Genomic DNA, 14,196 nt, shown 5'->3' with positions numbered 1-14,196 from the left:
GTGCTCATTTCTAAACCCTTTTTTTATTTCAAAACCAACTATTATACACGGAACTTATTTTAAACTAAACATAAAACGAACGATATGTCACACTAGTAATCACCATTCAAAAGAACCTCAGCTTCTTTCCACCAAGAGTACAAAACCAACCGCATTCATGAGATTGTGTGTATCAGATACCCCTTCTCACTCAGGTACTCTTATAAGTATGCGAGCATGCTAAACAAACATAGAACAGAACCATAGAAGTATCAGCTCTTCTTTGTTGAGATTGGAAAAACACATTTTCATGAGCATGGCATCTTGGACACTCCTTATCTGATCTCGGAAGTGTTGGATCTGAACCAATATCTTGCACAATACCAGCAGTTTCACTTAAATTGTTAGTATAATTTCATCACACCATCTCAAACATACACATACCCAAAGTTACTGATCAACTCATGACGATACACTAGCGGAGTGGCAGCTTCTTCCACATATTCACAAATTCTGCATTCGAATAACAAACGGTTAGCTTGTTTATCCTCTTTAGGATACAACATATTGTTACTAAATTTCAATCACGTTAGTAATTGTTCATTAACTCAACCAGAAACGCTATAATGCTCCCAAAAAAGAGCACCATATCAATACTCACCATTCACCGCAGAATCTGAAGGAAGTCATTGTGCACAAGTGGTCTTCTGCTGCTCAAAACTGTGTTTCTGTTTGATTTCAAAGCCTGTATAACTCTACAAATCGTCTCGTTCGTTTTCGATGAAAACAAATTCGCGGCACAAGTGCACCGACGGCGGCGTGTGCACGCGATTTTTTTTGGAGCCAACGAATTTTTCACATTTATTTTCCAGTATCAAAGAGACGACGAGTTAAAGCTTCAGTGTTCACTCCTCAAAAAACCACAACCATGTACTCCATCACCAGATACTCAGCCCGTGCTCTACGTACTGTCCCAAGAAGATCAATTCTTGCTTCAGCTACCCGTCTAAATTCAACTGCTGCTCCAGCTGCCCCAGCTGCTAGTGTTGATCCAAAAATCACCAAAATTGTTGAAGATATCTCAAAATTAACCCTTCTTGAAACTGCTTCATTGATCTCAGAATTAAAATCACAATTAAACATCCCAGACATCTCATTCCCATCTGCAGGTGCTGCTCCTGCTGCTGCCCCAGCTGCTGCTGAAGAAGAAGCCCCAGCTAAAGAAGAACAAGAAGAACAAACAATCTTTTCAATCAAATTAGAAAGTTTCGATGCTAAATCTAAACCAAAGATCATTAAAGAAGTTAAAGGTTTATTAGGCTTATCATTAGTTGAATCTAAGAAATTCGTTGAAGCTGCTCCAAAGATCTTGAAAGAAAATGTCGCAAAAGAAGATGCTGACAAGATAAAAGCTGCTTTAGAAGCTTTAGGTGCTAAAGTTGTTCTTGAATAGATTTTCCTTGTATGTTTTTTGTTTTTGTGGAATCAGGTGGGAAAGATTAATTTATTGAAAAGAAAGAGCTTTGACTTTTTTTTGCTTTGGTCTGTAAATGATTACAATTTTATTATGGGTCTGGTTAGAAAAAGAAAAGATATATTTTGAATCGTGTACATATATACAATATAAAAGAAGAAAAATTTTAAATATTCATATCGTGTATTATTAATGCTTAAAATCTCATTGAATATCTCTTTGATCTTGTTGCAGAGTCTCTTATAGAACCAGATCTAGTTGAATATCTTGAATCATCAAAACCTCCATGATCAGAACCAAATTCTTGATGGAATTGATCATGTGGTGAAACATAACCATGTAAATTATTTATACTCCTTGTAGATGACATTGATGGAAGATTGGGTAGTCCTTGATTGCCAACATACATAGATTTTGGTCTTTCAGAACGGGTTGAAAAAGATCTTGGTATTGGGGTTTGCATAGGTTGAAATGGACTTCTATTAGGTTGCAATTCTTGATATCTATTATTTGGCCGTATATCAAGCGGTGGGTTATATAATGTTGGTGAAATGTTTGGTCTATAGGTTGGTGAATTGTTTGATCTAATTGATGGTCTTCTTGTGGTTTCAGCAATTGATGAACTTCTGGTTAGAGGTCGAAAATTCGAAATTGTAGAAGATCTTGGGAACATATTTGACTGGATAGGTTCCAGAACTGGTTTATATGCATCTTCACCATCAGAAAATTCAGTTGAATCATCATCTTGTTCAGTTCCTTGTTCTTCTTTAATATGGGTTATTTCATGTCTTGTTGCCTCTTCTTCATTCATTATCAAAGATGTCAAAGCTGTGACTAAAGATTGCATCTTGCTATAAAGTTCAATTGATGATGAATCTATCAACGATTCTTGGTGTGATCCACTTTGTAAAGGAGCTTGAAATAAATCAAATGTTGTCTCCAGCATCTCTGAGAATGCTTTCTTTTGTCTTTGATTGAGTCGTGAATGATTTAACAGTTCTCTAAGTTCATCTTCTACTGATAGCAGCTCATTGGATCTTTTCAGGTTTGATACAGTTCTGGTTGGTGTTTGTTTTTTGTTTCTAGTTTGGTTGGAATTGGAATGTTGTGATTGACTAGTGAATGATGATTTTGTGGGTGGTCTCGATGGAAAGCTATTCAAACTCATGACTTTATGAATATTTGTAAGCCCAGCAGCATCAACAAGACTAATTTAAAACCAAATCTTCAAATATTTTTGGTGTCTTTTCCTAAAACTTGTTTCTTAAATCTGATACATCACTTTTACAAAACATTTAAATTTTACTACATATTATTGACCCGTGAAAACAATGCAGAGAAAACAAAACAACAACAAACATTCTTCAAATACAATAACTATAATAAAACTTTTAGAATCTAAATTGAAGAGTAAACTAAAAGGGAGGAAGAACATAAAGCGTAAATATACTAAAACAAAAAAAGACAAGATAGAATAGTAGATACTGTGGATTGGGAGAACTGAAGATTGACGTGTTTATAAAAAAATAGGTGAGTTGATTAATCAAAAATCAACAAAGTATTGTGAGTAAGGATCTTCACCACCAGCACCATAATCTAATTGTTCTTCTGGATAATGGTCAAACAGTGAAGTATCACCAATACCACCAGTAATTGGAGGTTCATAAGGAGTTTCAATATCTTTAGCTAAAAGTTTTTCCCAAATAACTTCTGCAAACCATGGATGGTTTCTAATATCAGCTGGACCATTATGCAAGTTACCTAGTCTTCTAGTCAGATCTGCTGTGATTAATCTTGACAGTAAATCAATAGCATCTGGGTGGAAAAATGAAGGGAAATGAACTTTACCAGCTAAAATTTTTTGATAGGTCTTCATTGGTGTACTATCATAAAATGGTGTATAACCAGCCAACATTTCAAAAATCAAAATACCCAAAGACCACCAATCAACAGATTTATTATATGGTTTAGTTGTGATAACTTCTGGGGCAATATAATCTGGAGTACCACAAAGGGTCCAAGTAACTGTGGAAACTTCTTTTGCAAACCCAAAATCAGTGATTTTAACATGACCATTACGATCCAAAAGAATATTTTCAGGTTTCAAATCTCTGTAAATGATATTGTGTGCATGTAAATATTCAATTGCTAATGTAACTTCAGCAGCATAAAATTTAGCAACAGGATTTGGAAATCTTTGAGATTTTCTTAATAATGAAAATAATTCACCACCTTCAATATAATCCATAACCATAAATAAATTTCTAGCATCTTGGAAAGTCCCCCACATTCTAATTAAAAAAGGATGTTCAACTAGTTTTAACATTCTTCTTTCATCATTTGTGTGTTCAATTTGTTTCATTCTTATGATTTGAGCCTTCTTCAACACTTTAATGGCATAGTATCTACCATTATGAACTGAGCGAACTAAATGAACTCTACCAAATGATCCTGTACCCAGTGTACGCATAATTTGGAAATCATTCAAGGTGTATTTACCTTTTGAAATAGTTGACTTTTGAGGTAGTAATGATTGCTCAATTGACACAGGTTGATGATGATGGATTTGCTGAGGTTGTTGTTGCTGCTGTTGAGGTTGATTATGTTGTAATTGTGGTTGAGGAAAGTTTGGTGATGCAGAACTCGAGATTGGTTGTTGTTGTGGCTGGTACCCTTGAGGCACATTCAACTGTTGTTGTGGTTGCCCTTGCTGTTGTGGTATTTGTTGATGGTACTCCATTTTGTCACTTTGAGCTAAAGATGATGATTCTGAGTTTTCAGCTGATTTACTTGAATTGTTACCAGTGATGTGGAGTTTCTTTAGGATATTTGTATGCATGCAATGCTGATTGTTATCTTCTAACCTTTGAGGAAGAATAAAGATTCAATTGATTGAAATTATTCACCAGCAAAATGGTGTAGTTTAATTGGGATCGCTAGTATCTTGAATGTTCTTCCTTGGTTGATACCACCTTACTACCAGATGAAACGATGACGGCAACCTATTTCCTTGACCTTGAAAACAACACTATAGCGCTTCAATTGCAACTGGTTTTGACTCAATGGAGCTCGAATATGATATTGGATTGTAGCAGATGATTCTCCTTCTGATAACAGTTGAATTGAACTGAGAATTGGTTGTTTGACGTCGCAAAGGGTGAAGTCAAAAAGTTTAAGGATCGCAAAATTCAAAAGGTCGATTTTTCTTCCTCTGCAGATGAATTCGCGAAAGTTGTTGGGGCAGCACAAAATCGATGGATCGTCGCTGACATGATTATTACTAGTGATGGCTACGAAAACGATTCATGATTAAAGCACCATTCTATTAACAATAAGTCTATTTCCTCTTCTTTGAAGGACGAGCATTCTTTGCACGACGCTTCTCCTGGAGCTCTCTTTGTTTTCTGATTTGTTCAGTGGATTTCATCTCATTAGAACCCTTACCAGCCTTGTTGAAACCTTTAACATGAATACCTTTCTCCAAAGCTTGCTCAACCTTCTTCTTTTGTTTGTGGTAATCATCTCTCTTTTTATCTGGTGCTCTTGGTGCTTGTTGTTTCTTATGGTTGAATTTCTTACCACCTCCTCCACTACCAATGGACTTGTTGTTCACATTAGTGAACTCATTAGCACTTTCTCTAGCACCAACTTTAACACCATCAGTTTTCTTACCTTTCTTCCATGCATCATATCTACCTGATCTGAAAGATGCTGGAAGCTTTTGTCCACTTTCACCAATAATATATTTCTTATCGGTAGATTTGGAGTTAACATATTTACCAGCTTTCTTATCCCATTGCATTGTTTGAGTTTGTTTATGGGTTTGAATATTATCATCATTATTTAAGTCAAAAGTGGCATTTTGAGCATCATTTGTGAATCCTGAATTCAATGATAATTGTTGATCTTGAATAACAGCAGATGGTGCATAATGGCTCATATAGAAATTTGGATCTCTAAAAGATTTCTTTGGCTTTTTACTATTTAAAAGTTCTTCAGCTGTTTCAAATTCATCATCTAAAACTTTATCATTAACGGAATAACCAACTTCATTAGAATCACCTTTCAAAATTTCATCCTCTAACCCATGTGTTAAACCTGCAATCCTTTCCATTTCTAATAATTCTTTTCTTTCTTTAGCTCTTCTCTGTATTGGGGCGATTTGTCTTCTTCTAGTATTCATCAAATCAACTAAACTATCATCTCTTTTACCAAATTCAAAAACAGTTTCTTTATGATTACGGTTTTGTAATTTAGCCAAAAAATCTAATTTCTCTTTTTCTAAATTCTTCCCAAATAATAAGTTTTGTTCATCCCAGCCACCGATTTTAACTTCTTTTGCTCTTTTAACAGATTCTGTTGAAGCTGATGTTCTTGTTCTAAAATATAATTTTTCAGCTTTTGCAGCAACACCTTGTAAAACTTTTAAATCATAATCATTATTGATTAAATTAGTGAATAACTCACTCATATTTTCAACATTCATTCTTGGAGCAGCACCCAAAACCATTCTTTCAGTATATGAGACTTTTGGTTCAACATATGAATCACCTTGTTGTTCTTTTAAAATTTCACATTTCTTTTCAAACATTGGAGTCAGCATAATCTTCTTACCCAAAAATAATTCCAAATCTAATAGATATGGTAATTCATTTTCTGAAACAATACTATAAGCCCAACCTTTATTACCAGCTCTTGCAGTTCTACCAACACGATGAACAAAAATTTTTGAAGAACCTGGAAGCGAATAATTGATAACGTTAGCCAAAACTGGAATATCAATACCTCTTGCAGCAACATCTGTCACAACCAAGATTGGTGCAAGACCTGCTCTGAAATTCAATAATTGTCTTTTTCTGGCATGTTGATCTAAAGTACCATAAATAAAGGAAACTGCATAACCTGAATCTTTCAACATTGTGGTGATATATTCCACATGATGTCTTGTTGGAACGAAAACAATTGTTGAATGTGGTGAAGGTAATTGATTTGCTGGTGGTAATCTCTTTCTTTTAAAATTTTTCTTTCTTTTCTTGGATTTATCTTCATCTTCATTATCTGAATCTTCTGAATCTGTTTCCTTATTTAAACTATCCAATTTCTTTATTTCATCTTGTGTAGCTAATGGAATTTTGATAACATCTTGAATCAAATTTAATAGATTACCTTCTCTTTCATTATTCTTTGTTGAAACAAAACACATTTCTAATTGATCAGAAATTTTGGATTCAGCATCTAATCTAACAAGAACAGGATTTGTTAGCCCAGCCTTAGCGAAATCCACTAAGGATCTAGGTAATGTAGCAGAAAACAATAATGACTGTCTGTTTGGGGGTAATGCAGATAATAATTCATTCAATTGTTCTTCAAACCCCATTTCAAATAATCTATCAGCTTCATCAAACACAACATATTCAATGGTTTTCAAATCTAAATTCATTTCAACTTTCAAATGTAAGAAACGACCTGGGGTTGCAATAATGATATCAGGATTTGACATCATTAAAGAAAATTGATCTTCTAAAGAATCACCACCAATAAGTAAAACAGTTCTCAAGTCTGAACCTTTTGAGAATTCCTTGATGACCTTATAAGTTTGAATAGCTAATTCTCTTGAAGGTGAAAGAACTAAAGCTCTTGCACCAACTTTAGCTGAATGAATCTTTAATTTTTCAACAAGTGGTAATGAAAATGCAGCAGTTTTACCAGAACCTGTTCTAGCCATACCCACAATATCTCTATTTTGTAAAATCAATGGAATTGTCTTTCTTTGAATAGGTGTTGGTTGTCTGAAACCTTTTTTAGAAATATTGGACAAAACAAATTTTGATAAACCAAAACTTGCAAATGAACCAGCTTTAGCTTTTGTAGCTTCTGACTTTATATTGAAATAACTTGAAAATTCAACATCTTCCTTTTTCTTTTCCAATTCACCTTCATCATCAGAAAGTTCTAAAGTAGGGAATGCAGTATCTTTTTTCTTTTGTTGAGGTGCAACTTTTTGTCTTTTAGCTGGAGCTTGTTGTTCATCTTCATCATCATCTGAAGAGATGATTTCATCTTGAACCTCCACATCAGAGTTATCATCACTGGAGTAAGCTTCTGATTCTGAGCCGTCTAGAGCGATATTACCAGCGATATCGAAATCTTCCTCGTCACTGCTGCTCATCTTGTGTATAAGTTGTGTATCTTATCAAGCACTATCTCAATAGTTGGGTTCTTCTTAACTATTTACGCTTTCTAAAATTTTTTTTGCCCTAGCTCATCGCGAAATTATGTAATCACAGAATAGGTTTTTGGCGGAGGAGTTCGTATAAAAAGTGAAAAATGAGGTAAATGGTGTTGGAAATAATCTTGGAATATTCTATTGCTTTTAAATATCATCCTAGTAAGTCAGATCTCTTTATATTCCAAGTTTCCATATCTTGTATCCCCAATTTGGCGACTGTTCAGCCAAATTCAGCTTCACTTTCGCGATATTGCCTAAGACCATACATAAGCAGCTTTACACTGCAAAACACGTCTAAGCATCGTTTGAAATTGTTTTAAACTGGACTTCTTTTAATATCAACTATTAATAATCCTATATCCACTTTTTCCCATACAATTTAAACATCTTTATGCTCTAAAACTCCCCAAAACACCATTTCTGCTTACATCATCACTTCCCGATTCGGCCATTTTCGTCCCCCAAAAAGAAATTTTGCGGTTGTAAACAATCAGCCAGTGCAAATCCTTCGGGAAGTGCTGGCATACATCAACATCAACTTCACCATTTACCAGTGAACAAAGCTGTTCAACAACGTGTAGCTGGCTAAGAAGAAGAACGTTTAACCATAGAGAAGGGCTAGTCAGTGATTTGGTTTACTAGGATGAGAGGTTTTCCAGGGTTGGGTGCTTTTTCAAACAATAGGAAATCGCATCAAGGGTTTGCAAATCTTCATCATGAGAGTCAATCATCATCTTCATTAAACAAGAAGAAAATCTCTTCCATTAAACTCAAACTGTTTAGAATCTTCCACAAGAAGGTCATGCTGATAATAGGTGCTTTAACTCTTTACACTTATGTGCTGTTCAATACTGAGTACATTTATCCATCAATAATAAACAATACCCTCAAGTCAATAAATTTATTAAATGATCAAGCAGAACAAGTTTTAGGGAAAACATCAGATCCTATTGCTGCTTTACAATCCACTATAGCTTCCACTTTACAAAATAATGATGACTCCACATTCGAAGACTATGTTCAACAATATGCTCCAGAAGATTTAAGATCAAGATTAGCCAAAAAATATCCATACAGTAGAGAATCAACAATACCAAACGAGATATGGCAAACTTGGAAAGAACCAATTGAGAAAATCTCAAATACAAATTTGTTAAAATACATTGATTCTTGGGAGTCTCAAAAAGATTATAATTATCATTTAATAACTGATGATAAAATAGATTCAACAATAACTGAGATGTATGTTGAATTCCCAGAGATTTTGGATACTTTGCAGAAATTGCCTAAGAATATTTTAAAATTTGATTTCCTCAGATACTTAATACTTTTCGCAAAAGGTGGTGTTTATTCAGATATTGACACTATTAATCTAAAATCACTTTCACAATGGGCTGATACTCCTCAAGAATGTTCTAATTATTTTGATCAATCACCAACTGTCAATAATAACATTGGATTTGTCGTTGGTATTGAAGGTGATTATGATAGGGCGGATTGGAAATACAAAATGGCTCGTCGTGTTCAATTTTGTCAATGGACTTTTAAATCCAAAGTGGGGCATCCAATACTAAGAGAGTTGATATATTCCATCGTGGATTTGACTTTGAACAACTATAATGAAAGGTTAAATCATGTCAAGATTGGTTCTGATTACCACACATTACATTCAATCTATACAATTTTAAATTGGACAGGACCAGGTATTTTCACAGATACTCTATTTGATCATTTGAACAAAATCTTCAAGAATTCAAAAATTCAAAATAAAAATCCAATCCCAAATATAAAACATCCAACATTTGAATATTATCATAAGGAAAGAAATGAAATCGATGTTGAAGGTGGGAAATATGTTGGTTGGTCAAATTTCACAAAGATATCTTCACCTATACTCTATGATGATGTCTTGGTACTACCCATCAACAGTTTCAATGCGTTTAATGAAGATTTGGAGATCAAACCAGATGATAAATTAACGTATGTTAAGCATGATTTCAGAGGAACTTGGAAATCGATGTGATGATGATAATAATGATATGCTGCTTTTTCTTTTTCTTTTATTTGTTTTAATATGCTTTTGCCCTTTTGCTATTCTATTTCAAGGACTATATACTTCGCTTTCGTTCAATATTAATATTTCAATCCAATTAACGATTTATGGAAACTTTATAGCTATTTGTGTAGTCCCCGAACCAATCTTTACTTTTCGTGAACATGCCAAAAAAATTTTGAACCAAAGCACTCATCTCCAAAGATCAAGTTGACCAGTTCAAGAGAAGACTCTCTTTTATTGATCTTTGAACCATGATAGGATCTGGTAAAGGTGTGACGAAGCCCAAGAAGGTCAAGTCAAAAGAAAAACAAAACAGATTAGGAAGATTCATCAAAAACTCAAGTTCAAAATTGAAAAAAACATTTGATGTATTCAATAATAACAGTCATGAAAATCAATATGAAACTTTAGAGAATCTAGCGGATGGTCCAGAATCTGATGATGAAGATCCACAATCTCGTAAGAGATCCCAACATGATGTCGTATTGGTGGATGACTATAGTGATGACGAGGATAGAGAGAATGGAGATAGAGATGATATAATACTCGTGGATGATGCAGATAGTGCAAAAGATACATCAAGTATACAAATCACTAATGAAAGATCTGTTGAGCCTGAGAAAGCCAAAACAGGTAATGACCTAGATGATAATAATGATTTCATTTCATTGAATTTTTCAGATTCAGATGATGATGAAGATGAGGGACAATTAGATAATGAAGAAGATGCATACTCTATGGATGAAAATGAAACAGATATAAATCTGAACTCCAAAGTTGTTAAAAACGATGTTCCATGGATTAAAAACCATGATCATTCAACACAGAAAGAGATAGCGGATTGGCTAACGCTAGAGATAAAAGATTTCATTGCATACATCTCCCCCTCCAAAGAAGAAATTGAATTAAGAAATTTCACAGTGAGAAGACTAAGAGAATCAATAACGAAATTCTGGCCAGATTGTGAAGTTCATGTTTTTGGATCATATGCAACAGATTTATATCTACCAGGTTCAGATATTGATATGGTTATCGTTTCAGATCATAAAGGTTATGATTCAAGAAATTCATTATACTCATTATCTTCATATTTGAAAAAAGAGAGATTAGCTACAAATGTTGAAGTTATTGCAAAGGCAAAAGTCCCAATTATTAAATTCACTGAATACCATTCAAATATTCATATTGATGTTTCATTTGAAAGAACTAATGGTATTGATGCAGCAAGAACTATACGGTCTTGGTTAGTTGAAACACCGGGACTTCGTGAAATTGTTTTAATTGTTAAACAGTTTTTATCTGCAAGAAAATTGAATAATGTTCATGTTGGTGGATTAGGTGGTTATTCAATCATTTGCCTTGTTTATTCTTTTTTACAATTACATCCAAGATTATCCACGGGGAATATATCGCCTTATGAAAATTTAGGTGTTTTATTAATTGAATTTTTTGAACTTTATGGTAAGAATTTTGGTTATGATAATGTTGCAATTTGTGTTGAGCCTGATAATGTTTGTTATTTGAATAAGAAGTATTATCCTGATTTACAAGGAAGATCATCTTTTGCATTAGCTATTCAAGATCCATCAGACCCTCAAAATAATATAAGTAGAGGTTCTTTTAACATTAGAGATATTAAAAAGGCATTTGCAGGTGCTTATGAGCTATTAACCAATGGTTGTTATGATTTAGAAAGTGCAACTTATAAACAAAGAATTGGGAAATCTATTTTGGGTAATGTTGTTAGATATAGAGGTAAAGAAAGAGATTTCAATGATGAAAGAAGTTTGGTGATTAATGAAGCATTACATGAAGATAATGCAAGTATTGTTACTGGAAAAGTTTATTATTCTGAGCAAGATGTTACCTCAGATGAAGAAGTTATTACAAATCCAGTTGTTGTGAATAAGCCAAAACAAAATGTTGATAAATTGATGGGTTTACAAGATGAAACAAGTGATGAGGAACAACAACAACCTTTAAAGAAGAAGACATCTTCATCAAGTTTAAGTAAAGATGAAAGAAGAGATTTTTGGCTACAGAAGGGGAAATCATTAACATAAAATTCATTAGATCTATATACAGTCAAAAGAAATCTTTTTTGCGTAGTTGTTTCTTTTGTGATGCTTTTTGTTTCTCTTTAAGTCGTTTTTCATTTGTATTCTTCCTTCTATGTTGAAAAGTTGTTAGTATGTCTGTATCAAAGTTCCATAAAATATCACTTACATCTTTTCCCATCTTTTTACATCTTCAGGATTAGCTTCACTTTCGAAATATACAGTATTTTTGATTTCTGAAACTAATTTCTCAAAGCATAGATCAGTGTTTAATTCTCTTGATCTTTGAGTATCATTTTGTATCACTATTCCATTATTCTTGGTCAAATATCTAAATCTCTTGACCATTCTGTTAGTTGAATGTAACACAATCCGTTCAAGGTCACTTACATTTTCCTTCAATTGATCTTTAACTTCTTTCGGAATCCATATAGCAAGATCTATATCGTTCAATTGGATTGTGCTTTTGGAACTGGCTATTGATACAGTTAGTGCTACACCTTAAACCCCATTATACCAATCACACATACTCTTGTTAACTTTTTGACCTCCAGGGCCTGAAGATCTACTGAATGAGATCTTGAACTCGTTCTTGGGCACTTTGGCAGGTGTCAATTCAACAAGCCATTTCTTTGCAGCAGCAGTGGAATTGAACCTTTTGAACAGTAGCATGATCTTTGTTTCCTTTTAATCAAGTTTATAATAATTCTGTCACATACAAAAATTTTCCACCTTTTCCAACTGATCATCGGAGGTATGGCCAATGGGTATAAAAAATTCAAATGGTTTGCTCCTTTTAAAAACCATCAAAGAACCCATTTCATAGACTGAATTACATTCTGCTTTATCAATTATCACCATGTTACCTCAAATTCGCTCCACTTTGTTCAGGTCTGCTGCTCCATTAAGAGCCCAAGCTGTCCGTGGCTTTAGATCTTGTGCTCCTTCTTTGATCCAAGTTGGTGACTCTATTCCATCCGTCTCAACTTTGAGAGAAGGTTCTCCAGGTAATGAAGTTGATTTGGCTCAATTGACCAAAACTGTGAGTGTGATTGAATCAATGTGAAATAGATAAAATGTACTAACTATTTTAAAGGGTAAAAGCATTATTGTTGGTGTTCCAGGTGCCTTCTCTCCAGCTTGTTCAGCTAGTCATGTTCCAGGCTACGTTAAGCATATCAAAGAATTCACTGATAAAGGCTACAAGATCTTTGTCACTGCTGTCAATGATTCCTTCGTGACTAAAGCTTGGGGTGATGAGCTTGCCAAAGACAGTGGAGTGAGTATACATGAAGATTCTATCTTGAACATTGTTACTAATTATTGCCTATAGATTCGTTTCATTGCTGACCCTTCAGCTGACTTCTCAAAAGCTACTGAATTGTCAATTGATGCCACACCATTCTTTGGTGGTGTCAGAAACAAGAGATTCGTCTTGATTGTGGAAGACGGTAAAGTCAAGTCTGAAACCGTTGAGCCTGACAACTTTGGATTAGATGTCACCAAGGCTGAAGAGATCTTGAAGCAAATTTAGACTAGTTCTTTCAATTGAATTGATGATGATCCTTACTGAACTGATTCGTAGCCTCTGCCCAGCTCAACAGACTTCCCAGCCTAAACTTTAGACAGATCTCCGCCTAAACCTTCTCCGCCTAAAACTAGCATTTTTTCCCAGGGGAACTTTAATTTTCTAGACTTTCGCGAATCACCAGCCCAACTTTTTCCAACATACGCTCAAACTCTCAACATCAGTCAAGGCATTTGCAAGTACACCATCAAACACCACACCCTTTAGAAGGCCATAGCCATTAATCACACCAGTACAAACATGTCTGAAATACCTAGCACGACCCCTACACCACCTCCAGCCACAGAAACTATATTGGACAATGAATTCAGCTTATACACAAAGACTTTAACATTCAACGTTATAGGTCGATATGATCCAAAAATTGATCGTTTATTATACCATACATCCCATTGTCAAATGTATAAATTTGGTGAAACTCAAGAATGGGAAAAAATAGATTATAGTGGTGTGTTGGCAATCTATTCTAGGAAGCAAAATGAAGATGAAGTTGATTTGGATGATATTTATGATCATGGTATAATAATATTAAATCGTACATCTCCTGAAAATTTTAGTGTTGGTTTATTATCCAAAAATCAAAGTAAAAATTTAGGCATAAGTGAAGTTAAAGTTGAATATCAATCTGAATATATAATGCTTAAGAATGTTGAAGGTGATATTTTTGGATTTTGGGTTCATGAGGAAAAAGATAGAGAAAGTGTTTATAGCTTGATTAAAGCTATTGTTAATAGAGACTGAAGAATAAATGCTACGTTAATCAAAAGAAAAAAATCAACATTAGTACGCCTGTAATAAAACCTAAACGAGATA

At 34.1% G+C, this 14,196-nt stretch overlaps 10 protein-coding genes across 10 annotated transcripts; 5 read left to right on the top strand and 5 right to left on the bottom strand.

Moving 5' to 3' along the window:
• Positions 1-21: 21 nt before the first annotated feature.
• On the bottom strand, positions 22-553 carry RPB9 (DNA-directed RNA polymerase II core subunit RPB9). The gene is made up of 2 exons (XM_019186131.1): positions 424-553; positions 22-374 (listed from the first exon to the last, which is right to left on the bottom strand). The coding sequence occupies exons 1-2, from the start codon at positions 543-545 to the stop codon at positions 191-193; spliced, it is 306 nt and encodes a 101-aa protein (XP_019041604.1). The 5' UTR covers positions 546-553; the 3' UTR covers positions 22-190.
• A 354-nt stretch (positions 554-907) lies between these two features.
• Positions 908-1,432, top strand: MNP1 (mitochondrial 54S ribosomal protein bL12m; the record flags this gene model as incomplete). Its single annotated transcript, XM_019185381.1, has 1 exon — positions 908-1,432. The coding sequence occupies one exon, from the start codon at positions 908-910 to the stop codon at positions 1,430-1,432; it is 525 nt and encodes a 174-aa protein (XP_019041603.1).
• A 217-nt stretch (positions 1,433-1,649) lies between these two features.
• WICANDRAFT_76565 (uncharacterized protein) lies at positions 1,650-2,621 on the bottom strand (the record flags this gene model as incomplete). The annotated part of the gene is made up of 1 exon (XM_019184406.1): positions 1,650-2,621. The coding sequence occupies one exon, from the start codon at positions 2,619-2,621 to the stop codon at positions 1,650-1,652; it is 972 nt and encodes a 323-aa protein (XP_019041602.1).
• A 375-nt stretch (positions 2,622-2,996) lies between these two features.
• On the bottom strand, positions 2,997-4,193 carry WICANDRAFT_76564 (cAMP-dependent protein kinase; the record flags this gene model as incomplete). Its single annotated transcript, XM_019184405.1, has 1 exon — positions 2,997-4,193. The coding sequence occupies one exon, from the start codon at positions 4,191-4,193 to the stop codon at positions 2,997-2,999; it is 1,197 nt and encodes a 398-aa protein (XP_019041601.1).
• Positions 4,194-4,790: 597 nt separating this feature from the next.
• DBP10 (ATP-dependent RNA helicase DBP10) lies at positions 4,791-7,634 on the bottom strand (the record flags this gene model as incomplete). The annotated part of the gene is made up of 2 exons (XM_019182641.1): positions 5,077-7,634; positions 4,791-5,043 (listed from the first exon to the last, which is right to left on the bottom strand). Exons 1-2 carry the CDS (start codon positions 7,620-7,622, stop codon positions 4,791-4,793), a joined length of 2,799 nt encoding a protein of 932 aa, XP_019041600.1. The 5' UTR covers positions 7,623-7,634.
• Positions 7,635-8,484: 850 nt separating this feature from the next.
• On the top strand, positions 8,485-9,705 carry WICANDRAFT_25303 (glycosyltransferase family 32 protein; the record flags this gene model as incomplete). The annotated part of the gene is made up of 1 exon (XM_019181126.1): positions 8,485-9,705. The coding sequence occupies one exon, from the start codon at positions 8,485-8,487 to the stop codon at positions 9,703-9,705; it is 1,221 nt and encodes a 406-aa protein (XP_019041599.1).
• A 611-nt stretch (positions 9,706-10,316) lies between these two features.
• PAP2 (non-canonical poly(A) polymerase PAP2) lies at positions 10,317-11,555 on the top strand (the record flags this gene model as incomplete). The annotated part of the gene is made up of 1 exon (XM_019180864.1): positions 10,317-11,555. A coding segment is annotated over one exon (1,239 nt), but the record flags the coding sequence as incomplete, so codon positions are not given.
• A 268-nt stretch (positions 11,556-11,823) lies between these two features.
• Positions 11,824-12,467, bottom strand: PTH4 (Pth4p; the record flags this gene model as incomplete). Its single annotated transcript, XM_019181309.1, has 4 exons — positions 11,824-11,908; positions 11,965-12,134; positions 12,186-12,271; positions 12,326-12,467. 4 exons carry the CDS (start codon positions 12,465-12,467, stop codon positions 11,824-11,826), a joined length of 483 nt encoding a protein of 160 aa, XP_019041597.1.
• A 187-nt stretch (positions 12,468-12,654) lies between these two features.
• WICANDRAFT_27451 (peroxiredoxin family protein) lies at positions 12,655-13,329 on the top strand (the record flags this gene model as incomplete). The annotated part of the gene is made up of 3 exons (XM_019181374.1): positions 12,655-12,837; positions 12,892-13,074; positions 13,129-13,329. 3 exons carry the CDS (start codon positions 12,655-12,657, stop codon positions 13,327-13,329), a joined length of 567 nt encoding a protein of 188 aa, XP_019041596.1.
• Positions 13,330-13,623: 294 nt separating this feature from the next.
• DCP1 (Dcp1p) lies at positions 13,624-14,124 on the top strand (the record flags this gene model as incomplete). The annotated part of the gene is made up of 1 exon (XM_019182995.1): positions 13,624-14,124. The coding sequence occupies one exon, from the start codon at positions 13,624-13,626 to the stop codon at positions 14,122-14,124; it is 501 nt and encodes a 166-aa protein (XP_019041595.1).
• Between the last annotated feature and the right edge of the window lie 72 nt (positions 14,125-14,196).

The sequence above is a fragment of the Wickerhamomyces anomalus genome (genome assembly GCF_001661255.1).
Source record: "Wickerhamomyces anomalus NRRL Y-366-8 unplaced genomic scaffold WICANscaffold_1, whole genome shotgun sequence".
Classification (NCBI taxonomy): domain Eukaryota; kingdom Fungi; phylum Ascomycota; class Saccharomycetes; order Phaffomycetales; family Wickerhamomycetaceae; genus Hansenula; species Hansenula anomala.
The sequence above is the reverse complement of the archived record's forward strand: the minus strand, read 5'-3'. Positions and strand labels throughout refer to the sequence as shown.

Coding starts and splice junctions, on each gene's coding strand:
- RPB9 (XM_019186131.1), bottom strand. CDS start 545: ATGTTGTATCCTAAAGAGGATAAACAAGCTAACCGTTTGTTATTCGAA. Junction 375..423: donor GAGTTGATCAGTAACTTTGG/GTATGTGTATGT, acceptor TAACAATTTAAG/TGAAACTGCTGGTATTGTGC.